This window comes from Hippoglossus hippoglossus, chromosome 19, assembly GCF_009819705.1.
Source record: "Hippoglossus hippoglossus isolate fHipHip1 chromosome 19, fHipHip1.pri, whole genome shotgun sequence".
Classification (NCBI taxonomy): domain Eukaryota; kingdom Metazoa; phylum Chordata; class Actinopteri; order Pleuronectiformes; family Pleuronectidae; genus Hippoglossus; species Hippoglossus hippoglossus.
Genome location: NC_047169.1, coordinates 5,517,569 through 5,543,774, shown reverse-complemented (window position 1 = coordinate 5,543,774; position 26,206 = coordinate 5,517,569). Strand labels below are relative to the sequence as shown.

Sequence of the window (26,206 nt, the reverse complement as noted above, 5' to 3'; positions counted from 1 at the left end):
TCAATCAAATTAATCTATAATCCACAAATATGGGTCTTTTTAGAGGTAGTTTTTATTTTTATTTTTTAATTTATAGAGAGATGGCAAGAAAATGGCAACATATACATTTTCATCAACACACAAAAAATTCAACATTTTCTCTCTCCTTGTGTTTCCACACAGTGGTGTTGTCATTTAGTGTTAATGAAATATAAATACTTCCTTATTTAGCTTGTAATGCATTCAGAGTTTGGATTTAATCCACATCAAACAAGTGATTGCAACAAAAAAACATTACATTCAATGTGCGATTGCCTGGGAAAACACACGATTTGGGCTTTAACATTGCAAGATTTTCCACCAATCTTTGTGCTGACATGACTTACATTTATTTTATTTCATGTATGAGTGCCTTGCCCCAAACCTTCATGTGAAATGTATCCATTTTTTGTAAAAAGATTTCAATATCATACAAATATTTCCAGCTTCAGTGGTGTATAAGGCACTTAAAAACCCAACCATATGAAATGCAAATATTTCACCTGAGAGGTTGTTGAAAACTCCTCAGGAACGTTTGACAGTTTCTCAGAAATATACCATTGTCTTCCATACTGACACTACCTGGGTAACTATAGCTGCATTTTTCAATTAAAAAAACATGTCTTTGCTCATAGATTGTGGACACTATATAATCTGAACTATAAATTAAATAAATATATTTTTGTTAAAATAAAAGATTTCTGGCAGCAGACATGGAAGAAGTCTACAATGGCATTTGAGATTCACAGTATACGTCCTGTCCCGGCTCCTCCTCGAACGTCACTTTGGCATCATCAGCGTCCAACTGAAACACAACAGGTACAGAAGAATCAGGGCGTTGGGATTCAGGGAGAAGATACATTACTACACACACATATTCCACATAAACATTCAGGCTCATCCAGAGCTCTGCACAGGTCATCAGTTAAGTTTTTAAAATGCCAAGACACAACTTACACATTTCATTTCCACTTCGGTGAAGAGACGCCCAGTCATAAACATGCGTAGAGGGATGGTGAGGATGAGTATGAAGGGAAGTGCGAGGGATACTGGACTGGACTTCACGATCCAGAGCAGTGCAAGGCACACTAACTGGATGGCTGTGAACAAGTGCATTCGCCCCGTGCTCACCTGTGTCCAAGATAAACAAACATTAGCTACACGAACAAAGCTGCTGACATGGAGGTGTTTAAGCTGCACTTGACTGTTTTAGAGCAGTCATGTTCCCCAGTAATGACTTGGGTGAGTTCACTTGTTTCCTCTGGTGTCACCATGTGTTTCGTGTGGTTCACAGTGAAATATCTTAACAACTGTCGGACGTATTGACACAGTTAGTGCAAACATTCGTGTTCCCCTGAGGATGCATTCTAATAACTCCTCAACCTTTTCTACTCTCTTTTTCTTTTTCAAGTGCTTTGCTCTACGTTCAAAATCCGACAAAACTAATGAGGGGTCTCAATCTGTTTCAATTGTACACTCTAAAAGTTGTGCTAGTGTGAAACCCTCAATCAGTACGAATGTGGCATGAATGTCCACTTGAATTATGTCTTGAGAGTCAACAGAATGATTACAAAATTATTTTATGACATCATGTTACATATACAATACATATCTATTTGATGTTCCATGGCCATTGTGAGCATCAAACCCTGTAATCCTGTTCAGTGTTAGCACCATAATCATCATGTTATTACAGGACTCTTACTCTGGTGGCGTAGGGCTCATCAGGGTGGTATTTCTTCGGGATGAGCAGAAGCAGGATACGATCCCACAGCTGGATGCCATTCAGCGACGTGACTCCCATGTAGAGGAAGATCCCAAACAAGGCCGACATGGGGATCATCTTCAGGATCGGCTCCATCAGAATAGACAAACCTTAATACAAAGAGACGTGTAGATAAAGCATAATCTACTAACTTTTAATGAGGGATGACATTGTGATATTCTCAGACTCAAATCTAAACAAGCAGCTGTAGGACAAACATTCATTTTGCAGGATTAAAATGCACCTACCGACCAGCAAAGCCACCACAATGCCACTGATCCTCTGCTCCATCGCTTTCTCTATCACAGGCTTTGGTCCTTTGCTCATGACGGTAAGGGCATTGGCGTGCGTGACAGACCGCACCGTGGCGGCGCTGAGCCATGGCACGCCGAATATCGCACCGAGCCCTCCCATGCCAACTAAAACCAGCAAGTCAAAGTGGAACCCGGAGCCCTTGACCATCTTCCTCTCAGGTTTACTCACAATCAAACTGTTGACAGATGCCACATTTGAGTCAAGCTTGTGGTGAGAGGCAGGAAATGTCACGTTTTCTGAGCATGTATTCGATGCGATTGAGATTTAAATCACTCACGTTGTGATCTGAGACTCCAGAAAGATGAGGATGAAGACGAGCAAGGCCGGGACGCAGCACGCAAACATCAGCCACACAGGGAAGGACTTGTGCTCTCCGAAGGGGTTGATGAGCCAGCCTCTTTTGGCCGGATTAGACACCATCAGACCTTTGGGAACCACTAGTTTCTGTGCAGAAAAAGCCACTGGTTAATACTGTACATGAATTCACACCATGAATTGGAAAAGCGAGGCCCAACCTGAGTGTAGGTATCGCCGATGTTGTAGTCCACGACAATCATGAGGAAAATGGCGATAGGGACTCCAAAGTCGCCAATCAAACGTCTCACCTGGAGACCACAGATGAGGAACATTATAATAAAGAATAACATCTTGTCATAAGTGGCAGAAACAACATTAGATTAGATTAAAATGAAATTTAAATTCACAATCATAGCAAACTCACCTTTCCAGGAAGAAATGTCCCGTTTTTAAACTGCCGCAGGAAAAAAGCAATAAAGAAACATCCTAACATGAGGCACATGGAGAGCAGAGCTGTGTTGGGGTAAGGCGGCTTAATGGTTTGGATGAGGACAGTTGTATTGCCGGTAGCATTGTCAAAGATGATGGTCTCTTCCACCTTTGGGTGCCAGGGGTTTTCCACAGTCGAATTCAGATGATCGTAATTCAGAACGAGCGGATGTGCCTTATAGATCTGGAGAGAAGTCGGGAGAGAAAAGATGAAGAAGGATTAGAAGCTGAGTCATCTGTGATTTCGTTTGGACAGATGAAACGTGTGAAATGGACGCGGACGGTTTACCCTCGCCAGCTTGGCAAAAGTTTCATAGATGAAGATGAGGGAGATGAGGATGGAGAAGATTTCCTGGGTGAAGCGTGAGATGTATCGCACCAGGAAGCTGCCCTCAAAGGCCACAACGATCAACACGATGATGACCAGCCACACTCCGACCCACACTCGCCCTACGATGTACTCAATGTCCTGGGACTTGCAGAACTGAATGAAGCAAAGTGGGGATGAGTTGATGATTGATCACTATGACATTTGCCACAGTTTACAAATTGGTGAATGGTGAATATGACCCAAATAGCACAAATCAAATTCGGGCCACATTTGGCCCCTTTGGTGGACTTCGGTATTGCTTCGGCTTACTTGTGGCAAACAGGAGCTGACCACCCTAGTGCCACCACTGTATGTTATACCGGATGAAAGTGTGGCAGTTTGGAGGTGTGGGCCAAATCTGGATCACAAAAATTTAGCTATATGGTAAATCATTGCACATTTTAATGAGTTAGTTTCAGTATTATAACTTACAGCGAAGAAGGCCTCCTCAAACACTAACAGAGGACCAGAGAACCCGATGACCAGGACGGGCTGAGCAGCAACAAAACAGAAGAGGATCCCCTGGATGCTGGTGGAGATGAGGAGCTCTGGAACGCCCATCATATTGTCCACCTTATCAGCTGAAGTGGGAGATATAATGGCAAAGAGTAATTATATGGGTCAACAACAACAATACATGTTGAATACAAATATAAACACACACACACACACACACCCAGTAGCCCTCCAAAGGTGATGGCCGGAGACAGGGCGGCAAAATAGATGAAAATGATGGCAGCAAGGACCTGGGAGTTGAGAGCATCTGTGATGTCACTCTTGTAGTACTGGTAGCGTCTCTTTATGTCCCGAATCATCCCCCCAAATGGGCGACCCGTACGGGACAGGGGGTCTTCTGAGCGAGAAGACCCGCTAGCGATGGAAACTGTGGGAAAACAATTATCTAATGTGAATAATGGACATTTATATTAAAACTTTTCCATCAAATAATTGTTTATGTGTCGTCCAGGTCGGATATGGTAGTTTTGTGTTGTGGTGGGAAGCACCCCTGCGAGGTTTGGAGTCCAGAGGGAGATTGGGCTTGGAGGCCTGGAGCCGGCCCTGAAGGAGCTTCTTCTGAAAGCTGATGATGGAGCTGAGCATCGCTTCGTTCTGGATCTCGGTGGGTGGGATGACGATGCTGCAGTCCATGAAGTCGGCCACGGTGTCCGTCAGCTCCCGGGCGCTCTTAGCCTTCAACGCCGCTTGATTGAACACCTGAGATGGAGAGAAGAGTGAAAAGATTTCAAACCCCTTTAAAAGTCAACATTTCCTTTAGCAGTAACTGTTTGTGTTTAGTTAACGTTACCACAAAAAGATCCACTCACTCACCTTGTCAGCCATCAGTGATGCCATAGCACGGCCAGTCTCGTGGTAGTCCATGTCCGTCTTGTTTGGGCCGACCAGAACAAAGATGAAGCGTACGGGCCCCCGGGCCTCCAAGGACGAGTCGAGCTCCAGCGCCTCCTTCAGACGCAAAAACGCGACTGTGGGCTTCTCCAGAAAGTCCAAGGCTCCTGGTTTGAAGAGAATTAGTACATTTGACCAACAAATACACATACATTGAAATCGGCTTACAAACACACACATATAAACACACACGCTATATATCTTTAATGAAATATGGAAACAGTGGCTTACCTACTAGCACCAAAGAGACCTCATCACGGTCAGATTCATCCTTCTACGGAAACACAGTGTGAACAGATCTAATGAGCAAACACCAGACTTTCCAATTCCTACATTTTTAAAAGGACATTAAGGACAAAGTGGAGCTCCTTCTTGAAAATGACCCTAAACCCTAAAATGCCAGGAGTCACCTTTTACCATCATCTCATCATTGTCATGATACAAGCTGAAGATATCAGCAACTTGATCACATCAGTGAGTAACTCACCCTCTCCTTGACTGAGAACCTCTGCAGGTCCAACCTATCAGTCAGCGCTTGGCTTTCTGGGTCGTCTGATTGGCTGAGGGGAGAAATCCACATGAGTCATTAGTTAAGATTGTGTGAGGCCAAAGACTGAATGGCTGACAACACTGATGGTGATGATATAACAGATCAGCAGCTGGTGAATCTACAACTTTAGCTGACTGGCATGAGACTTGTTCTTCAAACCTGTTTCACTCATTGGACAAAATAACCTGCAGTCTAAGAGGGAAGCGAATGAAAAGTCATGATTTATAGTGTCACCTTTGTAAAAAAGCAAATGTTGACATTTTCCGAGTTTGCCTTTCACATATAAAGAACGCAGCAGGACTGACAACTGACTTGGACATATTGCTCCTCTGGACAATTTCAAGAAAATGTCCTGACTTCAGTGCATGTCTGAAATCAGCTTGAGAGAAAGGAGACAGGGAAACTCTTTGTTCAGGAAAGCAGGGCCATGACTACACACTCTAAACCCGGATTTTATTTGAAATAAACTTCTTTAGTGGTCATTACTTATTCTATCTTGTTTTGTACAAACATCATGTCATTACTAAAACAAATTAGTAGTTTGTACTATTCAGCTGTAACATCCAGTGTTAATGACCATGTTAAGCAGAGGTAACTTAACATTTAGCTTTTCTGTAAGGGAGGGGAGGGGCTTATTTGAATTTCTGTCGGTAACAAGTTGGGACATGTTCTGTGTGAGGAGTCCGTTGCTGCTGCGTCAGACAGGAGAACTTGACCTGTGAGAACTGTGAGAGCTTGGAAGCATCAACACCAAGTGGAATGGTGAGTGTGTTTAACCAAATTAAGTATTTTTCAGACAGCGCTCTGGAACATGTTATTATCAAAAAGATGGTCCAGTGACAACACAAGCTTAAGTAAGTGTCAATGTGCTATCAATTTTCTGTTGGCTCACAGACTGCTGCCGATAGCGAAACATTAACTTTAAGTTATGAAAACAGTTTTTTTTAAAAAGCAGTGTTAATAAAAGTTACACCAAATGAAATGGTGTGTGTGTGTGTAAAGGAAAAATTCTGCAAAACTCTTAGCTAAAATGTCAGCTAAACTCTAAATTTAGTGTTAGCATGTGTTAGCATGATGCTAGCATGCATGTACTTGGGGCTCATGCTCGCTGTTCATACCGATTCAAAATGTGCACTGTGCTTTGTTGAAACAATGAGGCTTGTTAATGAACTGCTCACGATTTTAACATTAAATGACTGTGATTGTAGAGGTGCAGGGTGGTATTGATATGCACACACAATACAGGTAGAGTGGAAAGGAAACAACTTGAGCAGAAATGACCTGTAATGTAATACTGTAACATTCTCTGTTGTTTTCAGGTTTACTTGGAGTTCAAAAGGTTTGGGGGCAAGAACCTCAAGCAGAAATTCTATGAAGGTGTTGATGGGCACAGTCCTGCTCGTATTCAAATATTTTGATCCAATAGAGGGAAGGTTGGGCAGCTATTCACAGTTCTCACAAGATACCAAGGTTGGTGCATACCCATCATGTTACTTGCCAATGTCATGACAACATTTTCTACTTGTGTAATTGTGCAATACAATCCAAATTGTGCTTGGTTGTTTCAGCTTTCATTTATAAACCATTCATTTCTTGTCATTATATTATCTAACAAGTTTCATTTGACCCTCTAAAAAATGACAGAGCTGATATCCACACGGAGGCCTTCCCATTATTCTTGGGAGACAACCCGACAGACTTCTTCACTTCTACTTCTTGTAAGTAACTTCTTTCTTTATTTAAGCGTATCTAAACATATTATTTGTAAAACCATATGGGCATAGTTTTATCCATACAATTAAAATAATAAGATATTGTTCCACTTTTCATGTGAAAATTGTGGTTTTTAATCTGCCAAAAATATTTCTCTTCACTGAGTACCCCAATCCACTGAGGCTGGATAAGTGGTCTATTGTTGAGCTCAAACTGTTAAGACATTTACACGAGTAAACTTATAAACTAGCAATAGCCTTTTTCGGCTACATCGCTAAACATTTGTGATATTTATTTAATGAGTTGTCATTGTGCTCTTATGTTTATCTTCTTTATTAAGGACTCTGATGATGACTCCTTCCACCATATTGATATTGGGATCCTCCTTGTTGAGCATGAAAGTGCTGTGCTCTCGTCTTCCCTGCATCTCAGTTCAGCCTCAATGAAGATCATCATCGAGGGAGAAGTTTTGATGGGCCTGCCAAAGGCTGTGTATTCTGTTTGGACTAGCATACTTATTTTATTACCCTAAGTCTGTGACGTTCACAAATGGTGCTAGTTCTTGTGTGTCTTTACTTTTCTTTAGATTGACAAGCTTTTTTACTGCTGTGATAAAATATTTAAATGGTTTTGTGAACAATAAAATGCATTTGAGAATTTAAATTATTGTTTAATGTCTTACTTTCCACACAATTTTGTTGAAACTATGTATTTAGCTATCTCATATGATAAAATTAAAAGAAAGTACATTACTTACACTCTGTTAAACTTAAAATGATAATTTCATTAAACTAAGAAATAATTTATGTTAACTAATGATTTTGAGTGAAGATAGCTAATGTGAACTTGTATATGTGCTCTGATTAATTAAGTTTTTGTGTTAATACAACTTGACCGGTTGAGTTTTAGCTTGCGTAAAAACTTAAATGGTTTAAGGCAACGGGTTTCCACGCAATTTTCAAGTAAAGTCAACTTATTCGGGTTAAGAGTGCATGCTTAGGACACAGAGATCATATACTCCTGAGTATTTAATAATAACACAAAGAGGAAATACTCTTACAGGCCTGATTATAAATCTGTACTTCGGTGTTGTCAACATATTACAAAAACGCCTTTATGAAATGCACTGACAACATGTATTCTTGTTGGACACAGTGAGCTGGTGTTAAGTGCAAGCTCAGTGCAGCACTGACAGTCAGGCTGGTTTGGTGGTTACAGACCATAATTACAGGTTTGACCTCCACAATAGCTACATGCTCTGTTCAACTTTCTCCGAGCGAGTTACTGACACGTCCCCCCTCTCAGCTTTGGATAACAGCATCAGCTAAAAGCCTAAATGTAGGTCATTTGTGTTTTGAGTCACTGTCGGGTGATGTCTCCTGAAGGATACCTGCGGTTTTGAAGCAGAGCCTTCAGCACGCCCTCCCGGTCGCCAGGCCTGATCTCCTTCTTGTTAACCATTTCGTTCAGCATCTTCTCGGCGATGGTGGCCAGGGTCCGCTCTGCGCAGTCGAAGATCGTCACGCCTTGATGAAGGAAAGTGTTGGAGAAGGGTGAGAGGCTCAGGATGACATTTTAAGGGTTCGATTCCCATGGTGTCACACAGACAGAGAAAGAGGACGCAGGCAAGAGAGCACTGACATGAAAATCTGATGCTATATTTTAAAAACAAATTCATAAAGAGCTACAACACTGTACACTGAAAATTAAAGAAATGTAAGTCTTAGTTGAATTTTAATCTTTCTCTAAGTCGTCAATATGTAACCTTCACATTTAGTGTTGCTATTAGTGTTAGAATAAGCATAAGACATTAAAACACAATAACCAAGTCACATCAAAATGTAAAAAACCTTACCTACCCTAGACGTTACCCTAAACTATACCTAAAGTACCAAAAGTATAAATACCCATTGTACTTGATGTATTGATGCACCAGTGATTCAACTGGTAACGATACAAATTCATTAATTATGAAAAAAGAACCAGGAGTGTTGACCGAGTTCCTTCACTGACCCGTGTTCATGGTGCGTCGCAGCTGGATGAGGCTCTTGAAGGTGAGGTAGGAGATGTGCGGGGACGCCCACGCCCCGGACTGAGGGTCGAAGGTCTCCTCGTAGCCCGCCCATCGGCCCGTTTCCTGCCAGTAGGTCTCCTGCTTCTGGTCCGTCATTGGCTCCTTTGGCTTCACGGGGGCACAGAGAGACAGAGAGGTCGAAGAGGATGAATAAAAGTTTCACCTCACACCAGAACAGCTTAAAGGTCACAGAATTCACCCATTTCCAAATCTCAAATATTATTCTGGGATGGTTGAATATCTAATTGAAACAAAAGAAGAATACTTTCTTATTGACTGGCCAAACATCCAGAGCCGTGCAGCTCACCCAAAGCTTGTGAGCACTGCCTCACTCTCTTACTGGTGTGGAGGTTCAAAAAGCAAACTGTAAAACTAACTAACTAGAACAGTGAAATAATTCACTTTTTCACTGGTTCTCCAATCCATGTGTACATGTTTGAGCTTGAATTGGAAACATGAGAGTGGACATCACAAACGTGTGCAGCAACAAAGATTAGCACGTCTCTGTTTAGTAAACAGTTATGTAATATGGACATCGAACGTTGTAACATTAAATACAGCACTGAAAATTAGGGAAAGCATTTAATGAACTCTCTAAACTTGCGGTGGTGGTTTGGTGGTTTGTCACCGTGAGTGAAATGTGGGAACAGGTATTTGAATATTTTTATCATTTTTTATTTTTAGTCTGAGGAAACGTGGAAATCCTAAATACAAATAGTTTATATATTAATTTGGTAAATTGAACCTAATTTGAAATAAAGTCTTGTTTTCCAACAGCATTGAAAAACTGCAAACATAACTTTAAAGTCATATATAATAAATGTGACATCTTTCCCACTACTATCAATATTCAGATGTATTGATAGTTGTAATGCTGAGCTGATCATCTACTGGTATAATCTATTAATTGTATTATTGATACTACTACAACCATTAATAATAATAATAATAATAATAATAATGAGCCTGTTAAAATAGAAAAAAGGTTTCTGGTAAATGTGAGTTTTAAGAAGCGACTTGACTTTAAAAATACTTCACTGAACCATGTCGGGAACTTTCAGCTGAGGGACACACTTCCACAAAGAGACTCGTTCTACAGAGAAATCCTCTGTGCAGAGACGATCGGATAAAAAAACACGTTCACGCTTCACTACGATACAAAAACACTGATGATATTTTGGGTGTTGTTTTCCACTACAGGAGCCACTATCACTTCTGTCATCTTTTGGCAGCATCAAAGTGGATGTGGATCAGGCGAACGCGTAGAGGTGATGTCCAGGTGACACTGAATGTCTATGCGATAAACATGGTGGTTGTCCTGGCTCAACAACCAGCGGGCTCCAGGATCTGGGCCACTGCGATATCCGCTGAGGACACGGATGATGGTTTGTCCTGGGCATGTTTGGACTGTCAACACGTCGTGTGACTGGAGTAGGGATACCGCGCGTGTGTGTGTGTGTGTGTGCGTGCGTGTGCGTGTGCGTGTGTCTTCCCCTCACCTGACACTCTGCACCGGGGTTGGTGTCAATGTTCCACGCAGCTGGAGAACAAACACAATGGACCCAGTTAGAAACTACTCAGTTTTACCAGTAACAGTGATACTATCTTTCCTGTGTGTTGTAGAGAGACAGAATGAATGAGTGAATATTGTTTTTTACATGGGTTCAGGTTGTTGTTGGTGCATGGGTGCAGTCTTATGTAAGTTATCCTCAGAGTGTCCATTTTATCTCAGATTGGACCGACACGCTGACATTGTCAGTCACAACAGGGAGATTTATTTCCAAAACACAGCTGGGTGGAAGATTCAGATCAGACTGATAGACACTGTCTACACTCCATACATTTGTGTTTGTGTGTGTGCATATATGGATCCTATACAAATGTGCATGTTTTTAAAGGTATATTATTATTATTATTATGTATGAGTAAGTGCATGTGCACATGTCTACAAATCTGTCTTTCTGTAAAGTGGATGTCTGTTGTTTTGTAAGTATTTATGCATCTAACACACATACACGCTGAATAAAACTTAATATTAATAGATGTTTCAAGTGTGTATGTAACTGAGAGTATTGTTTTGTGGTTAATATGCATGAGGGAACATAATTATTTATTTTTGCAAACATAAAATTCCTTCTAAATTCTGCTTCTTACATCTTGCAAAATTTGTGTGTGTTTTTCTGTCTTCTGCGATCACTCACACACAAGTCAGACCTGCTTTTAACTCATGTGAAGTTGCATCATTACATTTAAATAATATCAAATAATATATTATATTCATTGTTAAATAAAACACAACTACACGTTTGACCTGGACCTGCTGAGAAGACTTGTTTTGCGTCTCAGGCTCATTCGCTTCTCGTGACCTGATGAAGCTTGGCTGAGAGCCTCCACAGACGTATTACTATACATTGAAATAAAGTTATAATTTCCTCCTAAGTTGTCCCACATTATTAATTATTATTAAACTGCAATATTTAGTACCTTCTGGGTCTTACTTTGAAATATATTGTTTGTCTTCGCCATCCTACTGCAGCACTGACCATAAGACAATATTAATAATAGTGCAGATTCCTAGTTTTATTATTTTCATATTTTTATGCTATTTTACATTTTTTACATAAGAAGAATAAGAATGACACTTACCTCCTGCAGGTAATTGCCAAAGCCGACACCGACGACAAGTGACCCCAAAATGGCAGAAAAGTGTGACTTTATACACACCACCTCTTTACAGCTGCACGTGTGTGGATGTATGCTGCCTGATGATGGGTGGGACTATTGCATGTATTGCACACACACACACACAAGCACATACACACTCAAATTCTCTCTGGAACACACACATACTTCCGACAGAGTGATGTATTGAGGTCTCACCCATAATATTGATAGTAAATACAGCGACTTGGTATGTGCAGAGAACCAGTCGCACTGTGTCATTATCCAACCAGCATCTTATCACATTTAATGTCTGTGTTTGGACGAAAACAAAAGCTTGGATTACAGCGCCGGGCCCGTCTGCTCACCTTCAACACCATCAGGGCACAGAGTTAAAATTTGGTTGAAGTCGTCTTTTATCTCCTAATCCGCCTGTATTATTGACAAAGGTTGACATCTCGTGTGGTTCCAATACAAATGAGGCCTGTGATGGGGCAAGGAGGCGAAGGAGGCAGGTTTTGAAACGTGACATCAAGGCACTGACGACGAGAGAAAGCAGTTAAGGTGACCCAACCTCTGAAAGGTAAACGGAGCTCACCTCTTTAATTTTGTTAAAAACTAAACAAATGGAACCTGATCTAAACTGATTTCTAATCTTGGTTCTATTTCATATTCTATCAGGCTCTTGTAGGACTCACAAAAGACAGGAGCTAAAAATGGAAGCATCTGAGGGCTTCCTGACTTTAGGTCCCTCGTGTGGATGAAACTCCAAAGATGCTGGACGCTATTTTACCCATAATTCTTTGCTTTTAAAGTAGCGTTAAGTGTCCACTGCTCGCCAAGGCCCTATACACAACTGTTTTCACAGGCTGTAAAGTGTACAGCCCGTGGAACTGTGTCAATCACAGTAAATCTACTGTGTAAATCAGTGGAACAGCCATTCACATTAAAAACTACCTCAGGTAATCAGTGTCTCGGATAAATCCTTAATCCTCCGTGTGTGTGTGTGTGTGTGTGCGTGTCTGTGTGTGTGTGTGTTCACTTACAGTCAGAGGCACCAGGTGAGAGTCCATTGAAAGTCAGCGAAAGAGCAGCGTGCAGTCATCCATCCTTCAAAACAGTCAACAACACGCTGAAGTCATCCAGGACCATGCTGCAAAGTGTCTTTTCTCAGCGCCCTAATCACAATGACTCAAACTGGGACTGCTTTAACACACTGTCTCCCAGGTGTTATTACAGTAACCTTCACACTGCATGTTGCCTCACACACACAGACACACACACAGAGGCATTCTTACAGGTAGCTGACAGAAAATACAATAAGACACTAAAGGCACGTCTCATATTATTTCCATGTACCTGTAGATGTCACATAATACCTGTTTGTATGATCTACAGTCATTTGTTGTCATCGGGATGTTGCTGGTCTTTCTGCAGTGATTGTGTGTGAACTCAAATTACACAAGGACCTTGAGTAATCTTGTGACTTTGAGGCTACATCCACAAAACTGTGTTTTATTTTTAAAACATTAAAACATATCTACTGTGTATAGTTAAAACTTCAAGTATAGAATTATAATCTACATATTCTGAATATAGGAAGTTAAAACTAAGCTATGGAACTAAAAAGAGGTATAAAGCGTATGGAGATATTTGAAATGCTTATTTCCAAGGAAGAAATTATGTTTGTAGGGAATAGTTCATTCATCTAGATGGAGAAGATCAGACGTATTTGATATGTCTCCTTGGAGTCAGTCTGTCTAGAAGCGTAACACCACACAGAAAATCTTTGAGTTGAAACTGTGAGTCTGCAGCACTTTAATCCGTCGAAGAACATTTCCACACCACTGCCGCAAAGCAGAACTTCAACCTCATGAGGTCAGCAAAAAACTTTCTGCCTATGTTACTCTTTAAATGATGTATCCACACAAAACAATCGATTGTTGATGTAGAATTATTGATTGAAGCAGCTTTAATTTGACCAAACCTTTAAAATTCTGTTTGATTTGATTTGATTTGAACTTTTTTCCCCTTGAACCACATGGACGGTGAGTAAAACATAATAGGACGACACAAACAAAGACCTTTACGGGTTTATTTTCATTACGCACAGCTTTATTTTCGTTAAAGGGATCCAAGGCCTTCACAAAAGGGTTGACTCTTGGTAGCTATACAGTGCTAACACGACACGCGACAACAACAGAAACAACACGGAAGGACTTATGTGAACGAGTGAGAACACAAATAAATAAGAGTTGAAAGACGTTTCATACGAGATCAAACCGAGATGCATCAACGAAACCAATAGTCAGAGGAAAGTGAGCAGAAAAACCCTGCAAAACGACAGTAACAGTTTTTTGTACAATACTTGATTCCTTTCTGCGAGTAGCTGATTGTCTACAGCGGCTTATTTTGGTCATGCACAGTTGATAGAGTCATTGCTATTTAATGGACAGTGAGGCAATGATTTCACAGTTTGTCGTTATTACTTTTTACATTTTGATCTCCTCTACCTCCAGCTTTGATTGTCAGTCTCTCAGGTCTGTTTGTCACGGTGCTTGATTGTCACTGGCTCATGGATATGTTTCCTTAGTGCTAATACTGGGGACGCTTCGTGATAACTACTACGCCCAAAAACTGTCTCTAATTTAAAAAAAAACTAACATCCTCATATTTATGACAGAAGAAAAAACACAAGAGTAGTTTTTGGTAATAATCTGTTAAACCTGTACATGATCTGTAGTATTTCTATGTTTCAGACAGCATCTGAATCCAACAGTGATATGGTGCGTCCCTATTATTTTATCACAACAAATGAAACTTGTGCTTGGAGGATGATTCGAGTCCACAACATGCTACATTCTTCCCTCTGATAACATCTGACGACAGTCCAGTTAATCTTCTTCATACACAGACGTCTGTACAAAAATATGCAGTTTGAGTCTCAGTGTAACTTTGCTGGCAGGATAGGCAGGATGTTTTTTTTATGGTAGTTTGTTTTTATACGTTTTAGTAAAAGTGATTGCCTTATGCAAGTCTAAAATCTTCACAGTAGCTTCACACTAGCTTATGCTCGGGGGAACAAGCAAGTTATCACAATATCATCGAGCTGCTCAAGTAACAAGAAACTGTGGTTACACCTCACAATACATACATCTGCTGGCATTTACTTAGTACCACTCAATCCTTTCTTTACGATAGGTCCATACTTATTGGTCACATGTTGATCATTTCAATGTTCAAGGCTACAGTTCTACTCACAGCTTGTTTTTAAATTTACTTTCATAAAATTAACTTTGGAGAAATTTCTCCTGCTGGGAACTCCTGGTATTTTTCAACCTGGGCTCCATGTTGGAATCGATCTCGAAGGTCGTCTCCACTAGCAGCCCCCGACACGGTGGCAGTATCTACCATGTAATCCTATGGGTCAACTGCCACAGTCCAGCAAATTCTAACTAAAGGTCCTTTTTTTCCCTGTCAGGTCTCCTGAGATGTGGGTTGTTGCAGGAGGACGGAGGTGGAGGTGAGAGTTGGAGAGAAACTATTACGGCTGAATCTTTTTCTGATGATGTTGATGAAGCATTGCGCAGCGCAGTGTGACAGAAGAATTCCCGTCTTTGATAAACAGGGTGAGACATGTGTAATGTTGCCCGACTCTCAGGAAAGACGCTGTGTCTTAGCTGCTGTTAGAGATGATCTACTGTGCTCATTTCAAAAGTTTATATAAGTACCATTAATTTACACACCCACATTTAAAAACATAGGACCCAGGTTGAAACATACCAGAATTCAAACCTTGAAGCAGTCTCCTTCCACCTCTATGGTAAGAACACTGACTTTTCTTAGTGGTTATCCATTCCTCATGGTTCAGGCAGGTATCCACCCTTCTGTTTTTGTCGTTATAGTTCGTAAAAGCCAATTTATTTTGACTTCTGAAGGGTCCAAATCTATTTCTCAAATAGAACTAATCCTAAAAATATACACTTCCACCATGATTAACACACTAATCCCCCAAAAAGTGCAACCTGATAATACTAAGCAAATACCAGAGTCCTGTCAAGTGCAACCAAAGCTGCTCTCGGCTGAATTTGTAAACATTTAATGCATTTGGGGGTCTGCGACTCATCCAGACCCCTCACGAGCTCAGACCTGTGCTCCCTCGTGTGTCCCCCATAATTATTTTATTCCCATTTTTTTTTTTTTACGTGCCCTTTTTCTCCTTCTTCTTCTTCTCTTATGTCTGTTGGAAGTGAGTGTCTGTTGCTCATTGTAATCTGGCCCAGTACTGACCCAGGTTCTGACTCATGCTCTGCTGCTCACTTCCTGGGACCTGGACCGGCACTGAGACACCAGGCGATATGAGCCCTGAGAGACAGAGGGGGAGCAGAAGAAACACAGTTAGTCAGACAGTTTCATATTTACCATGTAAGCACTGATAGATAGAGACATGAATGAAGTGTGTCTGCTCCATCAGACAAACCCACATCGGCCTCAGAAACACTCACCAGTGTTGGAGTTGGCTGAGGACGGAGTCTGCAGATGAGGGGAGGAGTACGCCGATGAGTCAAAGCTGCGCGGGGTAGAGGGGGATGGAGGCAACATGCAGGAGTAGGACGAGGCCGACTGCGGAGAAATAGACTGAAAGTGAACACAGGAGTGGAGGAAATATTTGGATTAGATTTATATTCACAAAAATGATTAAATCAAGTAGGAATCTTTAAATGTTGTTAATTATTGCATATTACACCACAAAAGTAAAAGCCAGTGGCAATATGGTTTCACTTACACCACACGGGGGTGCTAGAGAACTGTTAGTGATCGGAGTAACGCACCACAGCAGCGTCCACATTCATTGTCTCACATGTGGAAAAGTATTTCATTGATCTTTACGTGAACCTTATTCTGGCTTTTCTTCCTCCGTTGATACCATGGAATTTTAAATTGCAGTTTTTAATCATTAATCAAATCATATTTAATCTGTTTAGGTCATATTCACAAATCACTATTTGCTGCATGGGCCTTAACAAGGTGCAACATCCTAGAGTTTAGAAAAACCCTTTTACAAAATGTCTGTGGATTAAATGATAGTTTCTTGTATAAGTTAGATAAGTTCTAGAATCTGTGTGATCAAGACAGTCAGATCAAACAAGAAATATTCATGCTGCTGATAATTTGTTTTTATTAAAGCAAGCTGCAAGATAAACTCTGCTTGTTCCACATCGAGGAACCTTTAGAAAAAAAATCTTTATGGCTGCAGTTGAATTATTATGGCAGCGTTCTAACCTCTGCCTCTGTCAAAGTGTCTTTTTAGCTTGAAAAATGAATTATGTTATTATCAAAATAGCTGCAGATAAAATAATAATAATATTATTATAATATACTTTCAGTTGAATATATGATTAATCAAGTAGTTGCTGCAGCTTTGTGTGAAACGTTTAAATCACCTTGTTTGATCGTTATCATCATTGTTATTTTAATTATTTTTAGTTCTTGTGACTATATTGATATTATTAGAAATCTGACAATAGCCAAGAGAAGATTACGATAGGAGAACAATACATTCTATGTTTTGTCATGGTTGCTATTATCAATATTAGTTTCAAGTAGTAGCATTAATGTCTGCAGTAAATCTATTATTCATTTCTATTATTGTACATTTTAGACCCGTGACGTAAAGCAGCTTCTGACTCGCTTCTGCCGAGTGATGACATCGTGTGTTGTTAAAAGTTTGGAAGGTGCTGATGAAGGATGAAAGTCTAACCTGGACTCCAGATGAGAAAACTGACAGGGAGCTGTAGCTGGGCAGGGACGACTCAGCCTGACTCAACATGGACCCTGGGGAGGAACACACACACACACACAGAGCGAGATGATGGTGAGCGCGCACACACACACACACACACACACACACACACACACTCATACACTTACACGCACACATATTTGTGCCTTTACACAGATGTGGTGCGAACATCTCGCTGTGGAGATGCTGTAATATAGATGTTTTTAATGAAGAACCTCTGAGAGATTGCCTGGCTGCAAATGTCAAGCAGGAGAGATCTGAGGTTCTTACTAATAAACTATAAAATAAATATACACACGTCCGTCACCAAATATATAAATCATAAGACACCACATGTAGTGTAAGTGTAATTAAGATTAAGGGTTAAAGGTGCAGGGAGCAGCTGTTTACCTGAACTACTGCCATGCTGCTGATGATAGACAGATGTGTTGAAGGAAGTGGTCAGTGGAGCTTGACTCTGCGAACAGGAAGTCACGCCCCCTGACCTCCTTTGGTTGCGCAGCTTCTCCTCCCTCCTCCACTTGGCTCTTCGATTGGAGAACCACACCTGTCAATCAAAGACTCCCATCAGGCCTGTTTTTTCATGCAGGAATAGATCTTTTTGAAAGCAGATGATTGATCGTGTGTTGTCACAGGTTGAATGAGATGCTCCCCACCTGTATCCTGGCCTCTGGCAAATCGATCTTGTTCGCCAATCTCTCCCTCGCAAAGACATCTGGGTAATGTGTCCTTTCAAACTCTGTGGAAGATATGAACTAATGTCAAACACACAGTGTGAGTCTTAATCGGGGCTGACAGGACGACTGGAGAGCAGCTCGCCACATCACACATCCTGCCCGGTGTTATTATGTTTTGGATTCATCCGAGCATTTTTCTATTAATATGAAAAATTGAAAATTGAAATTCTAATGGCTTGTTTATTATCTTTAATCTCATTATTTGTGCAGATATTTCCCGACCTATTGGGGAATTACTGCTTAATATCAGCATGACTAATTATCTTTCAGTGGAGTATACAAACCCAGGAAGCTGAGATGTATCCTTACAACCATATTTGAAATATTTATCTGTTGCACTTTGTATAAATTATTTACCATTATGGAACATGCGGAAAGTTCAAATGAAAGGATTCAAGTTGAGAAGCTGCCTAAGCACTTCATTTCAAAGGAGAGGGACTAAAGCTAAACTGAAGAAAAATCCTGAGAGGTTTTTAATCTTGTCGTCATTTGTCATTTTGAATTAAAAAGTATCTAGAATTGTATATTTGTGTGTGGTACAAATCTGTAGTCGACTAATTGCAGAGTATATAACAGACAGTCTTACTGAGAGTCAATTCCTCGTGTTATAGTTGGTTTAACGTTCAAATCTAAGAGACTTTCTGTAGCAGAGTATCATTTCTCATTGTGGCAGCTAATTTATACTTGACAAACTGCTGACATTTTTGTTGTTGACAAGTCGAAACACGAGCTGGCCTCTCCTTCTAACTGACAGTCTGAGTCACTCGGATGAACTCGTCCAGTAACAGAGACGTCTTTTACAGATTGAACTGTCGGCACTCATGATGCTTAGCATTTGTTTAGCATGTCAATGACGTGTCGACAGAGAAACTATAAATCACTTAATGGTTTGTTTTAAACAGATGTGGTTGCATGAAAAATGGCAGCTGGAAATGTAATTATGTTTTTATATTGCTGAGAATATAATACGAACACAGAACCTCTGCTGTGAATGACACTGGTAACACGAGGTTAATAAATCCATATTGCACAAAGACAACAACCCGATGAATTAAGTCTGTCTCACAAATTGTTCTAATTGGCTTGGTTATAATTGGCGTCTGTGTCAACACATGATTGTTATTGTGCCTTGGCCATGCACTGAGGTCAGGGTACCTCATTAATGTCATTTGCACGGAGTGACCACACTGATACGTTTCCACTCGGCTGCACAGCGGACATTGCGTCCTTATTTAGCTCAGGGGCCTGCTGCAGCCATATCCAGTCAAGGGTGGCTTCCTGATCCCTCTCAGTGGATGTCAGCGTGCGAGGGTTCAGATCTCGCTGCATAATGTAACCACGTAGATGCATTATCACAACTCTCTGCTGCACTTGCTGCCAGAGGCCACAAGAGTTTAGATTCTGAAAAATTTGCATCTGGAAGTGAGCCCAGATCCCTCGCAGGGTTTGATTAAACAAAAGTGCCTAGAATTCGCAAGCGGTTACAAAACGTGATTAAGAGCTGGATTCTTTGTGATTTCTCATATTTATGCCTCCTGTCATTCACCAAAAAGCTCTAAACAAGGTGTAAAGGCTACAGTCCAGTGTTGGCAGGACAAGCTGCGTCATGCCACTCTCTGGAGGGTCATTGGCTGGAGAGCAGAAGAGAGTGATGTGCGTGCGTGCATTGGCCTGACCTTTCTCCAGAGCCTCGATCTGCTCCTGTGTGAAGCTGGTCCTGTTCCTCTGCAGCTTCCTCTTGAGCTGCAGCCTCAGCTGAGACTCCTCGCCCTCGTCCCGCTCCACGGGTACTCCTCCCCCTCGGCCCGCTCCTCCACCCCCTGCCTCTCCCCCCATGCTCCCCTCGGTGTCCAGCAGACAGCCCTCAGACACTGGCAGAGAGGAAGGTGACAAAAGAGACGTGTGATTGCCAGGAAAAATCCCTCCGATGGCGCGTCACAGATTGGCAGATTAACACTGTGAGCTGACAACAAGTTGGTGAGACAGTGCAGAGGCTACTTCTGATTTCTCTGTGGTCTAAGTGAGGATGTGTGAGCACTCATATGTGAAAAATTCCCCTCACCTGTGCTGTGTTGTGTCTGAACTCCAGTGGGGTCATGGTACCAGTTGTTGGGCCCGCTCCAGTTTGAGCCGCTCTGCAGGTTCAGCATGGTTAACTTCTCATACATGCTACGAGTGTCCAAAACACCATGAAAAGAAGCCGAGACGTCCTGCGCTGTCCTGTGCGTATCCGCCCCTGTTTACTGTCACCTTTGGCTCCTCGCTCCCTCCTTCAGTCCTCACGCTCCTTCTCTGTGAAAAGAGGGGGGGGGGGGGGGGGGGGGGGGAGTGACGGAGGGAAAAGAAGATGGAGAAGGAGGGGTTCATATCGCATGAGTTCACACATGGTCGGCATTGTGGTGAATTAGCCTCATGATGACAGACAGAAATGGAGTTAGTTATGTGTGCGCTGTCGTACCGTGTGTGTGTTATACATTGTTACGCTGGTATACCGTGGGGAGCCGAGGTACATTAGAACCCACTCTGATCATGCTACTTGCTTTTAGCTCTATTTTTGCTGGGAAGCCGGAGCCTGAACTCGCACACACACGTATGCATGAAAAGACAGTGAATTTATATGAAGTCACAAACTGGCATCACGCACACACACTTGCACGCATCCAAACGCACACAGTCGTGGGTTTGTTTGCACAAAATTCCCATAAAAGCTTTCAACCAAACCCATGTTTAACTTCCTGTCTAAGAGCAGCAGTACCTCCATAGACATTATTAACGTGTCTATAATTCCGACGTAAAAACGGCTTATCTAACACTCACATTTTTATTGAAATTAGCTTAATGCAGAATCGGAAATGAAAACGACGATGTGTCGATACTGAGTCGAATCTCAGCTACTGCAGGCACAAAATGTCAAAGGTCAAACTTCATTCGTTTGGACGATGCAGCCCCTGAACAACAATTTACGCATCTGCTTTTCATTAAATTACAGAAAATACATGATGAATACTGTTGGTGCCGTAGTGGATCCCAAAGCCTCCGGGGAAGTCAGGATTAAAGAAGTTACATCTCAGAGCGAAAACACACAAAACCCCTCTAAACACACAATTTCTGCAAACTTACCAAGTGTCCAGGTGAAATGATGCAGGGGTCCTGTGTGTTACTCTCCTCTTCTGTGGACCTTTATTCCCCTGCTCCCTTGTTCTCCAGCTTTGTTGACAATACTGTGTGTGTGTAAAGCAGAGAGATGGAGAGAGTTAGACAGGGTGAGAGAGAGTGAAAGAGGGAGAGAGAGGAGGAGGGGGGGGTGCTCTGGAGAGAAATGCGTCTGCGGGCACTCTTGTCCTCCAAGCGATGGAGGATGGAGAGAGAGACAGAGGGAGAGAGAGAGAGAGAGAGAGAGAGAGAGAGAGAGGGAGAGAGAGGGAGAGCCACCGAGGGGTGACAAAGTGAGTCAACATCAGTGTCAAGTTTGAACTTAATGCCAGCGAGAGGAGGAGGGGAGGCCGAGAGAGTCGAGCAAAAAGCCCAGATAATGGAGAGATAGTGGATGATAAATAGATGATGGAATTCAATTTTAGCCATAAATTGCTCATCGGTATTGAGGACAATTGTCAGTCAAGTGTGTTTGTCTTTTTTTTTTTTACACTAAAACATGTGCAACCAGACAACTGAGATTATCAGATTAAATGTCACGTTCACACTAAGGACTCGTGTCCATTGATCCTCATTTACATGCTCAGGAGAGATCAATTCAAACTTTGAGAAAGCTTTTATAAGATCACATGCATCTGCTGTCGAACTGCATTCGTTGTGCTGCGATAGTAAAATACTGCCAATTCTGCAGCTGCACGTAGACATTAACATCACATTGTTGTATGGATTTTTCTTATTGTTTAAATAAATATTTTTATAAATCATGATAAAACTAACTTATCTCATTAAGAGTTACTTCTCAGTAAAAAATAATTGGTAGTATTAAAACATTACTTGGTTATTTGCTTGAATGAGATCTGAGACATTACAAAACGAGATGACAAAAAGAGATATTTCAAGATAGTAATACACAGTTTATTTATTTAAGACGACATGAGAAATCATGTTGCAAAAGATTCACAGTCTGTATCATTAGTTATTGAAACACATTGAATTTCTTTGTAACCAGACATTGCTACGTAAAGAGGTATTTTTTAGTTTATTACAAGTTATTTTGTAATAACAATATATAATTTTTTTATTTAGCAAAGGCATTGCAGTGACAAATTTAAGTTTAATGACTTAAACAAAAGCATTTGAATAACAATACATATTATTGTAAGTAGCTTTGGATAAAAGCGTCAGCTAAATGAAATGTAATGTAATGTAATATGATGATATATAGTTATATAGAATAAAACAATGGGCGATAAAACAATATCAATAATTGTAGCAATATAATTTTAGCAATATGAATTTCATAAATAGCAATATAACAATATAATATATTGCTTATGCATTGTGATAGCACAGCGAGGATCTAACACATAATTGATCTACCTCAGATTTATATAATGTTTTGTTGTTTATTAAGTGTTTGTCATATTTTGCTCATAATTAAGATAAATATGAGTTTAAAACCACGACCTTCACTCAACCTACACACTCAAAATGAAAAGAAAAAAATTACGTGACATTTATCGTGATAATTATCAATACAGACCGTTATGAACATTTTTATCTTGATGTTAATTTGCTCATCCCTTGTATCAATCTTTTTACAAAAATGCTCTGCATTTAAGCAGAAACTAAAATATTGAAAAATAGCAATAACAGTTTTTGTAATTTTGCCATTATTGGTGATCAATCTACAACCCAAACATTTTCAGTTTACATCAAGAAAATACAGCAACTCAGCTTCTGTTCATAAACAGATATTTGCTAAGCTGCATGTAACAAAACCCCAGCACCAGTACATGTGGCCTGTTGTGCTGTTTCACAGAGTTGGTGTTGCAGCTTTTCTCAGAACACCTGAGCATTGTTCTCTGATTACAGAGGTATTGTTCTCCTGCCATAAAACACTGAGCTTCAAGCTAGGGGGACAATAAACAATGGCACTGTATGGCCCCGAGTGGAGGAGCACCACACCGAAACCCACGGCAATAAAGACACAAGGTTTGATGTGAGGTAATGACGCAGGTATGACGGTATGTATGGTGGAGTCAAAGAGCGAGAGCAGAGTAGAACCGGGGTTTAAATATATCTCTGCAGCGGAAGGGAGAGAAGAAGAGAGAGATAGAAGATGGAAGCAGGGAGGCAGAGGAGAGAGACGGAGAGAGTGAAGAGGAAGTATGTGACTTTGGGGTGGGTGTAGGGGCTTGGGGATGGGGAGGGTGCCAGCTTGTTTTATTTCCGGTTGACAAGACTTTGCGCTCCCTTTCTCTCTGTCGCTCCCTCTCTCTTTCATACTCTGCTATTCTTTCTCCGCTGCCCCCGTTGCTCTGTCTCTCTAACCCCCCTCTTCCTCTGTTACTTTCCTCCGAGACGTGCCTTGGAGAAAGGAAAGGACTTGACAAGTTCAAAGGTAGAAAAAGGAGTAAAAGCAGGGGAAGAAGTAAAAGTACAGTAAAAGCACAGGAATCACACTAGTGAAATACTCAAATACAAGTACGAGGCCAGTAATCAACATTTTAGGAATGTAAAAGTATATATGTATCAGCAAATCTACTTCAAGTATGAAAATGAGTCCTTATTATGCAGGTATCATTAAATATATTGTATTAATGTATTATTATTTCTGATGCATAAACATATATGTGTCATTGTAATATCTGTAGCTTGTGAAGTGGCGATTAATAAAGCTACTAAATGTATTGTTAAGTATTTTCATCATCACTATGTGTGTTTTTGTGTCTAATGTATCTATATTCTATTTTATTCTATTCTATTATAATTCTATTCTTTTTATCTGTATTTATTCTGTACTTTGGCTGCTGTAATACCAGAATTTCCTCCATAGAGATCAACAAAGGATTATCTTATCTTGTCTTTATTTTATAATGACACATTTTATAAATTCACGATATATTTAATTCAAAATAAAAATCTACAAAGTCATAAGTACAAGTAAATGTCAAATAAATGAGGTAGAGTAAAACTTGCAGTGTTTCTCTCGTGAAAATGAAGCATAAAGAAGCTGGAAACTGGAAGTAAGTATCTCATATTTGTACCACTTGAATACATTTTTCAGTAAGAGGACAGAAACGGGAGAAAAGAAATGAAGTACACGAGGGAAAGTTGAGTAAGACAACTGCTTGGTTAATTTAAATCTAAAGCTCAACAACATACACTTCTATTCCCACTCCTGTTTTCTAGCCGGTTACTCTTTTGTTTTTTCCTTTACTCAGAAATCATGATTACATCTTATTGTGTTCCAGTTGTTGGAATGTGGCCTAACCTATGTGATCCCGATGTGCTGAGTGCAATACTGTGTGTGTGTGTGTGTGTGTGTGTGTGTGTGTGTGTGTGTGTGTGTGTGTGTGTGTGTGTGTGTGTGTGTGTTGAGCTGTGTGTGTGTGACGGCGCGTGCTTCACTGCAAAGATTCATGTAGCTCCAGGACATGCATTTTTTTTTAGTGCATCTTGTTAGTTCATTCCTGTCACCTCTCTCTCTCTCCCTCTCTTTCCCTCCCTCGCCATCCCTCGCTTTTTCAGCGCTGGAGGGGGGATGGGGAAGGGGCGGTGGACGGGGCTGGGAGGGGAGGTTGGGGGAGGCGGCGGCGGTGGAGGCAGTCGCCATGGTTACAATGCCATGACAAATATTCATCAAGTCGTTAAAATAAAAACAAACGGGAGTGCATTATAATTGCTCTTACTGACTGGATCCTATAATGCGTTCATATATTATGAGTGAGAGGAGCCGAGTGGAAGGGCCTCACGCACGAAAATATGCCGCCAGTGGTAAAAAGTGAATATCAGCTGACCTGGAGGCAAATGCATGTGGCACACAGACGCAGACACACACGCACACTTATTTACTTGCACACACTTCTTCAACTGCTTTTGTGCAACTTTATCTCTACATTACCTGTTTATGGAATTCCCTGTGAGTACTTTCGTGAGTCTCTCCTTTCCTCTCTCTTTGTCCCTCCATCTCTTGCTCTTCCGTTGCTGTTGTGTAGCCCCAGGCAATACTGTGATGTGTCCTCCCTCTGTCCCGCCCTCCCTCTCCCTCTCTCTCTGTCCCTGTCACCTTCAATTGCTCTGTGAAACTAGACACACTGCCTGGGGCGGGGAGGCAGGGTGGGAGGAAGAGATGGAGGGAGGGAGGGAGGGAGGGAAAAGAGGAAGAGAGAGGAAAACGGGAGACAGACAAACAGCTTTAAAGACAGACATGAGGAATACATTTTTGGTGTCATTAAAAACAGGACAACCACAGCCCAGATGTGTGGCACACTCTGAAAAAACCAACAAGTTATGTTAACGTCACATCACAATCCAGCCAAAAATATACAACACTTAAATAATGTATCACTGGAAACATTAAACACATAATGACTGTGTACATACACACATCTACCCAATTTATAGCAGTGTTTTGACCTGGATGTTATGTCCTATTAACAGGATTTGATTTACCATCTGTGTGCTATGATCCATTCATCTCTCCTCCAGTTTAGACCTGTTAAACTGGTTTGTATTTTTCAAAAGGAGCAAGGAGGATGTTTGTGTTCCTCTCTCCCTATAAGCCCTGAGTTAAAGTTACAATGATGCCTCAACAATCATGTCCCAAAGAGGGGAATCTAATTCATGCAAGGCTTATTATAGTTATTGAGATATTACAAGTGATACAAAATCAGCAGAGTAATCATTCCCAAGAAGAACGTAAAACAAGCTTACTGCATCTTATGATGATTTGACCCAGGTCACACTTGTGGTAGTAAATTGCTATAAATTGCCTCTAAATGTTGAGTGTAAGTCTGATGTGTAAAGTATAGAAAGATAAATTATATTATTAAACTAAACTAAATATCC

At 41.0% G+C, this 26,206-nt stretch overlaps 2 protein-coding genes across 3 annotated transcripts; both read right to left on the bottom strand.

The window, feature by feature from the left end:
* Positions 1–42: 42 nt before the first annotated feature.
* On the bottom strand, positions 43–11,764 carry slc4a1b (solute carrier family 4 member 1b (Diego blood group)). Its single transcript, XM_034570851.1, has 18 exons — positions 11,645–11,764; positions 10,498–10,538; positions 8,938–9,106; positions 8,315–8,450; positions 5,149–5,221; positions 4,893–4,935; positions 4,584–4,768; positions 4,259–4,469; positions 3,931–4,137; positions 3,687–3,835; positions 3,174–3,368; positions 2,820–3,068; positions 2,614–2,703; positions 2,376–2,542; positions 2,032–2,273; positions 1,724–1,893; positions 976–1,149; positions 43–823 (listed from the first exon to the last, which is right to left on the bottom strand). The coding sequence occupies exons 3-18, from the start codon at positions 9,092–9,094 to the stop codon at positions 743–745; spliced, it is 2,529 nt and encodes an 842-aa protein (XP_034426742.1). The 5' UTR covers positions 9,095–9,106; positions 10,498–10,538; positions 11,645–11,764; the 3' UTR covers positions 43–742.
* Positions 11,765–15,274: 3,510 nt separating this feature from the next.
* On the bottom strand, positions 15,275–26,176 carry pax10 (paired box 10). 2 transcript variants are annotated; one of them, XM_034571418.1, is made up of 9 exons: positions 25,260–26,176; positions 21,320–21,420; positions 20,262–20,491; positions 19,876–20,070; positions 18,119–18,201; positions 17,853–18,009; positions 17,421–17,494; positions 16,165–16,282; positions 15,275–16,024 (listed from the first exon to the last, which is right to left on the bottom strand). In XM_034571418.1, the coding sequence occupies exons 3-9, from the start codon at positions 20,365–20,367 to the stop codon at positions 15,924–15,926; spliced, it is 834 nt and encodes a 277-aa protein (XP_034427309.1). In that variant the 5' UTR covers positions 20,368–20,491; positions 21,320–21,420; positions 25,260–26,176; the 3' UTR covers positions 15,275–15,923. The 2 variants fall into 2 exon arrangements, with proteins under 2 accessions (XP_034427309.1, XP_034427308.1); XM_034571417.1 differs by having other exon boundaries at positions 16,165–16,297; positions 25,260–26,175.
* Positions 26,177–26,206: the final 30 nt, after the last annotated feature.

Coding starts and splice junctions, on each gene's coding strand:
- pax10 (XM_034571417.1), bottom strand. CDS start 20,367: ATGTATGAGAAGTTAACCATGCTGAACCTGCAGAGCGGCTCAAACTGG. Junction 18,010..18,118: donor TGCCAGAGGCCAGGATACAG/GTGGGGAGCATC, acceptor TTTGATTGACAG/GTGTGGTTCTCCAATCGAAG. Junction 16,025..16,164: donor CTCAGCCAACTCCAACACTG/GTGAGTGTTTCT, acceptor TCTGTCTCTCAG/GGCTCATATCGCCTGGTGTC.
- slc4a1b (XM_034570851.1), bottom strand. CDS start 9,094: ATGACGGACCAGAAGCAGGAGACCTACTGGCAGGAAACGGGCCGATGG. Junction 3,836..3,930: donor CACCTTTGGAGGGCTACTGG/GTGTGTGTGTGT, acceptor CTCCCACTTCAG/CTGATAAGGTGGACAATATG. Junction 2,543..2,613: donor TCGGCGATACCTACACTCAG/GTTGGGCCTCGC, acceptor TTTTCTGCACAG/AAACTAGTGGTTCCCAAAGG.